This window comes from Berghia stephanieae, chromosome 1, assembly GCF_034508935.2.
Source record: "Berghia stephanieae isolate SIO BIC M18660-M18661 chromosome 1, UCSD_Bste_1.3, whole genome shotgun sequence".
Classification (NCBI taxonomy): domain Eukaryota; kingdom Metazoa; phylum Mollusca; class Gastropoda; order Nudibranchia; family Aeolidiidae; genus Berghia; species Berghia stephanieae.
Window position 1 is genome coordinate 27091149 of NC_088360.1, and position 10000 is coordinate 27101148.

Below are 10000 nucleotides of genomic sequence, written 5' to 3' on the forward strand. Positions count from 1 at the left end.
GAGGCCACTCCAACACCCGAGAGGAAATCGCATTGGAACGTTTTTACTAAATGCGTCGCCTTTTCTAGGAAACCCCTGAGAGACGAGGATCTCGAGGTGCCCATGTCATCTCGGATAATGGTGAAAGAACTTGCCCACGAGACTCAAACACTCAACATGATGTTGGTTCTCTTGCTGCTCGTAATCGTGTTTGTCATGGGATTCTTTAAGTAGGACAAGGTACCGTGGCAAATTGAGGGCAGCTTCGAAACATAACGTGACTTTGTTAACTACAAGGTTCAGAAAGAGCTCATGTGACATTCTAAAACAGTGTAACCTCTGACAAAGCCACCGATTGTAACTGAAGCGCATTGGCGGGTATGCTCAAATTGTGGAAATGTCTTTGCATCGCGTGCAGGGTCACCAAGAATACAAATGGACGGATTATAATATATAAATATTAGCATGATCTAAGGATCCCGGTTTTTGTACAGAAAAAAATTGAGCTTTTATATAGCGCAATATCCACTAAAAGTGCTCAAAGCGCTTTACAAGGGGTCCCTGGCCAACAGCAACATGCAACATGTAAGATGGGAAATGACGCCTGTTAGGCGATATTACAATTTGTTCGGACAGAGACATCGCTGTCAACGGTCAGGTACTCATTTTACACCTGAGTACGGTGAGAGAATGTGAGTAAAGAGCCTTTTCCAAGGATTCAACTATGCGCCGAGCGAAGCTCGAACCCAGGACCAGAAGAACTCTAAGCGAGTGCAAGAGGGTATGGGACGAAGCTCTATTATTTTCAAAAGTAGAAAAAAACTCAATTCGTTCTATGTATCTATCTATCTATCTATCTATCTATCTATCTATCTATCTATCTATCTATCTATCTATCTATCTATCTATCTATCCATCTATTTATCTATCTATCTATCTATCTATCCATCTATCTATCTATCTATCTATCTATCTATCTATCTATCTATTTATCTATCTATCTATCTATCTATCTAACTATCTATCTATCCATCTATCTGTCCATATATCTATTTATCTATCTATCTATCTATCTATCTATCTATCTTTCTATCTATATTTCTATCTATCTATCTATCTATCTATTTATCCAAGAACACGTACACACACACAAAAAAAAAAACGCAAAGTACATTCAAATACCTGCACACACAAATACAAGGGGAGAGAACTAGAGTAAAAATGGGGTTTTAACCTTTAAGTATTTGTGTGGTATTGATCAATCGCTCGTTATGTGAATGAATGTTAATGAATATGTATGATTTGTGATATGTAATAACCTGAATAACATTTCATGTCCGATCTTTCATATAAAACTCATAAACAAAAACATCCAACTTGTCCGCTTCATTTGCTGATTAATAATCTCTATTAGGGGAATGCGTTTGCCTTCGATTATGTCCCCTTAGTTGTGTCCAACACAGTGAATGCTATTATAATGAAAACATATAAATAACATTTATCAAGACGCCTTTTTCTTTCTACGAAATTACGAAACATCAAAAGGAGGAAACATCATTAAAGATCCAACCAAAAGAGTGTCTGCATTCAATAACGCCAGGAAATACTGGATTTCCTCAAACCGCCTCTTAACTGGACATGGCAGAACTGCATCAAATATGTGCAGATGGAAACTTGGAAACAGTGATACCTGCCAGAAATGTCAGGCAGCCCCAGAGACCAGCGATTACATCGTCTTCCACTGTCCAGTCACTAAACTTGAAGGTGGCTACGAAACCATCCTTAGTGCGGAGGAAGACTTTAGAAGCTGGGTTGACGAAATAAATTTGAAGGTGTAGCCATACGCTACTACTAGTACTACAAAAATTATAAATCACACCAATTCATGTGCACAAGCTACAACGCTAAGATAACAGCACCGAGTGTTTCTTGTAATTATTATTTTGTCACCGATCAAGGGACTGAATTTGGCAGCAAATTCATTACCTTAACTTTCTCCTTACCAGCCATTTTCAGGATTTTTCCCAAAACTTCACACCCAACTTACACCCAAAAAATTTTTTTTAATCACTCAGACACAATAGCAGTCAATAATTTCTTGCGATAAATAATTTCTTTAGCAAAACATGCCCTACAACACACTCTATTCATTGTCTTTAAATTTTATGATGTACAAGAGAGATGCAAATAAGAAAAATGTTGGTTGTATCGTAACAAATGTGACGATTTTTCTATAGATAGTATGCGCTTGGCTAAGAAGCTCATAACATTGCCATCCGGAAGTATAACGGACCAACACACAAAACTGTGTGTATCCATGAACGTTTATAGTCAGGTTAATACAGTTCAGTGAGTATTACTCATAAACGCGGATGGCAAAAAACAATTACAAGGACCTGAGTGACGTCATCTTTGAACTGTCTATAGCTGGTAAGGAGAGGGTTAATTAACATGAGGACTAGACGAAGTTAAAACGGTAATCATTCGTTTTAACCTTTTCTGTTATTTTTTGTTGTTGGCTGAAGAAGGGTTTTGACCCAAAAATATTCCCTATGTATTTATTTGCTCTTTTTTCCCGTTTTGTTTGTCTGTGTGTTTGTTTGTTTTTTTTTGTATGTGTTGGGGTTTTATTTATTTTTATTTTTTTTTTGTTGTTTGTTTATTGGGGGGGGGGTGTTTGGATTTTTTGTTTTGTTTTGTTTTGTTTTGTTTTGTTTTGTTGTTTATTGTTGTTGTTTTTAAAGTTGTATTTATAGTACCTACATTACTATTTACAGTCCAAAAGGTCTAACTGCTAAGTGATCACTACAGTGGAACCCATGTATAACAGGTCCGGACATAAAAGGGACCCGGTAATAACAGAGGCTTGTAACATCCCCGGTATTTTTTTTCTTCTACTTAGCGTTCAGTAAAATTTACCGGCTGTAGATAGTAGGCGCTTGGCATCCAGAAGTATAACGGACCAATACACAAAACAATGAGTAATCATGAACTTTTATAGGGAATGAGATTAGCGAAGAGTAGTGTTCCTTAATTGGACGTCACCCATAGTCTGTGACACCACCGGCGGAAAAGTTATTAGAGAGAGAACGTCATGTTGGTTGTGCGCATGCGTCTCTCGTCCTCGCTTCCGGTGAAAGCGGCTTGAGACACTTCAAAACCAAATTGACGTTCTCTCTGTGAGGTGACGTCAAATCAAGGGACGCTACTCTTCCGCTAATCTCATTCCCTATTGTCGGGGTAATACAGTTTAGTGAGAATCACTCACAAACGCGGATGACAAAATAACAACGGCTTGAGTGACGTCATCTTCGTTCTATCTAAAGCAGGACTTTTAAGAGCCTACTCCGTAAGAGCTGGGGGCGCTGAATCCCACTTAATATCTCCAAATACAATGCATTAGCCCACATTAGGCTCGGGTAAGCAAACAGCTAAAGGCAGCTAGGCTAGACCTAATTCTTGAATACTTTGTAAGTTTGAGTGTATGTTGTTTCTTACTAGATACGTAGAATACATCATTTTAGTTTAGCATGGGCCTTGCTGGAGACTTAGACAGACAGTGTGTAGCACAAAACACACGCGTGCGCGCGCACACACGCACACGCACGCACACGCACACATATATATATATATATATATATATATATATATATAGAGAGAGAGAGAGAGAGAGAGAGAGAGAGAGAGAGAGAGAGAGAGAGAGAGAGAGAGAGACTACCAATGATGAAAAAGTTGATTTGGCCATTGTTTCCCTTGAAATTCGGCAATAACAGGATTCGGTTATAACAACAATTTTAGGCTGGTCTAAGCATCACTGTTATACTGATGTTCCACTGTACTTTCTATGGAAGGGAATAGGATTCAAAAGTCTGATGTCACGTCCGCCCAACAACTAGCAGCTTGGTTCTAAACGAAGAAAATCGGTATTTATTATTCTTCATGCTGGCTAGAAATTTTTCACATGTCATGTGATCAGAATGTATAAAAGTCAAAACATGATCGGATTTATAATGTTTTTCTCATCTGGATACACTTTTACACTCGTCGGAGAAATATTTCATTAGCGCGTCCGCCATTGCTCTGAATGTTTGGAACCAGTTACTAAGTTATTATGCGTCATTACGAGGGAAGTGACGTCACGACTGTTGAACCCAATTTAGCCAAAGCCCATAGCGGCAAATGCATTACTTCCGAATATGGCCAACCGCACAATTAGCGTCGTCGTAGCTTACGTAACGCCGTCAATGTGATTGATTATCTTTGCTGATTTCAATTTCAGAACTAAAAAGGTAATTTGGAAATAAGGTGGGGGGGGGGGGGGGTCAAAAGGTTGAACTAACAGATTATATGGAATTAGTGTGGAGGTGAAAAGGTTAAACTAATAATATACATGATTAACCCATTTTTTGGTGCCGTTTCTAGACATCACTTTTTTTTTTGGTGAGTAAATCGCATTGGCTCAGTTGATAAAGGATTCACATCACAAACAAAAGGGGGGAAAAAGTTCCAAACATGAAACTTGGTGGAAGCTCAATTTTAAACACAAGTTTTTTACAAGTTGAGTTAATCAGGAAGTCTTAGGTTCTATCCCCAGTTGAGGCACTGCTTATTTATTGTGCGGCTATGTGGTCTTGTGGTATGACACTAGCTTTCAGATCGGAAGGTCCTGGGTTCGACCCTCGCTCGGCGCATTGTTGAATCCTTAGAAAAGGCTCTTTATTCACATTTTCTCACCGTACTGAGGTACCTGATCGTTTACAGTGTTGTCTCTGTACATAAAAAAATTGTAATATCGCCAAACAGGCCTCATGTCTCATCTTACATGTTAGGTGTTGCTGCTGGCCAGGGACCCTTTTGTAAAGCGCTTTGAGCACGTTTAGTGGATATTGCTCTATATAAAAGCTCAATTATCTATTATCATATTATTCTTATGATTTTTTTTTTTCTTTCTGTTTTGTCTGGCAGTTTCATAAACACTTTTTTTTCAGATCTGTATTTTAACACCAGTGCCTGGTCCCTAATAGGGAATGAGATTAGTGGAAGAGTAGCATCCCTTGATTGGACGTCACCCATAGTCTGTGACATCACCGGCGGAAAAGTTATTAGAGAGAGAACGTCATGTTGGTTGTGGGCATGCGTCTCTCGTCCTCGCTTCGGTATTTTCCCAAAATGGCAGGCTTACCCATCAGAAAAATTGCCTTTTTAAACTCAAACAATCTCTCTACAAAACAACGTTATGTTCATATTAATTAAACAAAGATCATTGTGATGTATAAAATAAGTCTGAATAAGAAAAAATGTATATTGTGTCGTTAGAATTGTGACGATTTTGCTGTGGGTGGTAAGGAGAGGGTTAAGTATAATCTGTTGTCTATCCAGTTGAAGACGGTTGGCCACATCGTCCATTGACGCATCTGTCCAACTCGGCATTAGATCGAAGGATTTAGACGCTAAATGTCTGTGCTATGGGAACCACCTGAGAGAACCAGAAACAGAGGCAGGCAGAATAAAACTTACATTGACTGTCTGCTAGATGACACAGGAATGGACAACACCCGGGAGCTGCGTACGCTTATGGAGGACAGGACATAATGGCGAAGACTTGTGGCTCATGTTGGACGCCCCAAGGGGCTGCCTAAGTAAGTAAGTAAGTAAGTAGGTAGACGCTAAAATATTGAATCTAAGCCAGGAATATTTGACATGGGATAAGTTTGTTTGTTATATCTAAGAGGAATAGCACACTATCTTAAGAAGCGCAAAAACTTAAAATTCACATGTGGTCTGGTGGTATGACAATTGATTTCTGATTGAAAGGTCCTGGGTTCGAGCCCCGATCTGTGCGGCGCATGATTGAGTCCTTTGAAAAGACTCTTTATTCACATTCTCTCATCGTACTCAGCTGTAAAACGAATGTTTGGCCTTTAACAGCATTGTCTCTGTCGGAAAATTGATTGTAATATCGCCTAACAGGCACCATTTCTCGTCTTACATGTTATACGTGTTGCTGTCCGCCTTGGATCCTTGTAAAGCGCTTTGAGCATATTTAGTGGATATTGCCCTATATAAAAGCTCAAGATTTTAAGAGGTTTTTTTCTTTATTTATTTTTTCTTCCTTTTTCGGTTTATTTTTTTTAATCATCAGATGTTCTACTCACTTCCCGACATCTAGATAATCTAGATAACCCCGATAATTTACTGTTTTGAGGCGAAGGGTCACATATTCGGGAAAAGTCATGTCATCATGACCTCCCCGAAAGAATATAAAACAGACCAGTGTCTCTTTGCCACGCCCTTCATTTTGTTTTCCATCGAAAATCCAAGATTTCAACATGACCAAAAATAACATAAGGCAACAAGTTGTTAAACAACAAATAGATGATAGTGTTGACCTTCTTGTCGTTGTCAATTCTTGATGGAAAATTATAGAGCTTTTACGAGTATAACGGCATTAGATTCAGGGTAAACTGTACTTTGTCACTGCCATGATATAATTCTGACCAATTTTTGCTTCCGCAATTCAGGACGTGCGTGTGCGTTTGAATGTCAAAGGCAGATGATGACAAAAAAAACACTTTTTTTTTTTTTTAATTGGCCAGAAATCGTTTACTTGTTCACTTCAAGCATCGATTGATTAAAAATAACCCCGAACTCGTGAAAACGTCTCAATCCTGAGATTTAAATATTTAAATTTAGATATTCGATGTTTAAGACTCTTTTTACAAATCGATATTAATTTAAATCGATCGATATTTGGTGTAAAAATTGTCTGGCCGAAATAAATGGAGAAAAACAAACATGCGTTTTGTAAGAGAACGGGCAGATCTGGCTGTTCAACGAATATCGATATCAATTTGAATCGGAATTTCAAAATCATGTATGACGTCAATTCTTAATTCTTTGACAAACAAATCCCCGATTGAATATTATGTTGACATTTCCAACAAGCCAAACAATCTATATTTGATTTCTTTTTATATATGTAGATATACAGACAGGCCGATATTATTTTTTTTATGATGTGGTAAAGATCGTATCTATATTTTTGTATCAGTTCTTTTCAAAGAGTTGCACTTGAAACTCTGTCGTTAACATTATAATAAAATGACGCTGAGCCACTATGCTATAGGGAATGAGATTAGCGGAAGAGTAGCGTCCCTTGATTGGACGTCACCCATAGTCTGTGACGTCACCTGCGAAAAAGTTATTAGAGAGAGAACGTCATGTTGGTTGTGCGCATGTGTGAGGACGAAAGACGCATGCGCACAACAAACATGACGTTCTCTCTCTAATAACTTTTCCACCGGTGACGTCACAGACTATGGGTGACGTCCAATCAAGGGACGCTACTCTTCCGCTAATCTCATTCCCTATACTGAAGAAAAAAAAACACACATTTGGAAAAAAAAAAAAATTTTGGATAGAAAACTCGTCCTTCAATAAATACCTATTGATTAAAAAAAAACCCTCATCGTGCCAAAGACTCTCAAACCTGGGATTTTAAAAGATGTTTTCAAGGAAGTCCCAGGTTTAAGAGTGTTTGAATTTAAATTTGAGCTTTATATAGCGCAATATCAACTAAATGTGTTCAAAGCGGTTTACAAGGGGTCCCTGGTCATCAACAACATTTTACATGTAGGACGGGACATGATGCCTGTTAGGCGATATTACAATTTTTCGGACAGACAACGCTGTTAACGGCCAGGTAACGGACATGATTTTACATACACCTGAGTACGGTGAGAGAATGTGAGTAAAGAGTCTTTTCCAAGAACTATGCGGCGAGCGAGGCTCAAACCCAGGACCTTCCGATCCGAAAGCGAGTGTCATACCACTAGACCACATAGCCGCACAAAGACTCTCAAACCTGGGATTTTAAAAGATGTTTTCAAGGAAGTCCCAGGTATAAGAGTGTTTGTCAAGACGGGAGTCATTTTATCGATCGATAGTTGAATAAGGAGTGCTCTAGCCAATAATATTTTTTAAATATGTCTTTTCAAATACATCATTGTGTCTATCTAGATCTAGCTACAATTTATAATGAAAATATCTCAGATTACCAATAGATAGAATGCGGTTGGCCAAGGAGTTCACAACATTGCCATCCGGAAGTATAACGGACCAACACACAAACTCTGTGTAACCATGAACTTTTATAGTCCGGTTAATACAGTTTAGTGAGAACAACTCACAAACGCGGATGGCAAAAACAATAACAAAGGCCTGAGTGACGTCATCTTCGAACTATCTATACATAATTCGTAGTTTTCTAGTTTTCAATGCATTTTATATTACTTGACATTTATTGAGAATCTCCTCCCCTCATAACATCGTGACTAACATTATCACAAAGCAAACAACACTCGATAATAGACTTTAAATAGATTTTAAGTTAAAATGACCAGTTTAAGAAATATTTGCAATAAGCTTAACCCTGTCCTCACCAACCATAGGAAAATCGTCACATTCGTTACGATCCAACCAGCACTTTTATCATTCAGATTTCTTTTGTAAATCACACAATTTAAAGAAAAAATCTTTTATTATAGCTATAAAATCGTGACACTGTGTTGTAGAGTTCATTTTGCTGATCAATATTATGCATAGAATGTATTCGTTGTTGCTTTTCTGTTTGAGTAAGAAAAATCTATTTTTGTGTTGGGTGGGTGTGAAATTTTGGGGGAAATTCTGAAAATATCTGGTAAGGAAAGGGTTAAGAAATCACATGATCAATGAAAGAATATTAATAGTAAGCTGTAACCTGAGTGCATTCAATTTCCACTCCTGTTCGTGAACAATTAGTGTGTCATTGACGCTACACATTTCTGTAATTTACTCACAACAAACACATGAAACAAACCAGCAAACAAAACAACGTGTAAAATTAAAACGTTTATATTACTATTCAAGCATTTATTGAGTAAGAACTGATCATCCAAAGATGTTCTAAAAACACGAAAAAAAGAAACTCCGTGAGTTGTTTTACTTTGTTGGTAGGAAATTTAAAGAAATGTTAAGTTTACACATAGATTTCTGTCTTGGTTTTATTCATCAAGCGATAGAACAGTGGGTATTTTACTTAGACACATACCTTGTAAAAACCTGTGAAGTTTGCTCTGTTTACCAATCACTGTCATTTTTTACATTATGACGAATGTCCTAGAGGTGTGGTTATCTAAGTGTCTATTAAGAGGACAGCACTCTTATTGCGCGGCTATGTGGTCTAGTGGTATGACACTCGCTTTCGGATCGGAATGTCCTGGGTTCGAGCCTCGCGCTCGGCGCATTGTTGAGTCATTGGAAAAGGCTCTTTTATCACATTCTCTCACCGTACTCAGGTGTAAAATGAGTACTTGGTCTTTAAAAGCGTTGTCTTTGTCCGAAAAATTGTAATATCGCCTAACAGGCGTCATGTCCCGTCCTACATGTAAAATGTTGCTGTTGACCAGGGACCCCTTGTAAAGCGCTTTGAGCACATTTGGTGGATATTGCGCTATAGAAAGCTAAATTTATTTTTTAACGGGGGGGGGGGGGTCCCGATAGCTCAGTTGGTAGAGCACTCGCCTCACAGTCTAAGGGACCGAGAACGAGCCCGGGTGCATTCGAGATTTTTTCTGACCCTCCCCTTCCCCCTGTCCACCCAGCAGTGATTGGGTAGCTGGTGGGTGTCTTAGATCTGGCAGAAATGACTTTGCGATATAGACTAGCGTCCCAGTAAAACGGTAGCAATCAACTGCTATTGTCCGTTTCATGCTATAGATAGTATGCGCTGGGCTAAGAAGCTCAAACATTGCCATCCGGAAGTAAAACGGACAAACACACAAAACTTTATGTAACCATGAAATTTTATAGTCTGGATCGTACAGTTTGGTAAGAAGTACCGTGGCCTTCGTAAAGTTATGGCCTGATACTGACCAAAAAAAGACGTCAAAATGCCAGTCTTTTGCCACAAAAGAAAACAAATCGTGAGTTGTATTCAATAATTCAACCAATGGAATCACTTGTTTCCATGAGCACTACTAAC

The 10000-nt window shown here is 38.5% G+C and overlaps 2 protein-coding genes across 2 annotated transcripts in view; one reads left to right on the forward strand and one right to left on the reverse strand.

Annotated features, from left to right (window-relative positions):
• LOC144965566 (sodium/glucose cotransporter 4-like) overlaps window positions 1-213 on the forward strand; it is a 2046-nt gene extending 1833 nt beyond the window's left edge. The window contains exon 1 of the mRNA XM_078901094.1: window positions 1-213. This exon is cut by the window's left edge and continues 1833 nt beyond it. Coding sequence (XP_078757220.1) covers window positions 1-213 — 213 coding nt within the window.
• LOC144971126 (uncharacterized) overlaps window positions 1-10000 on the reverse strand; it is a 96613-nt gene that overhangs the window by 29479 nt on the left and 57134 nt on the right. The window lies entirely within an intron of this gene.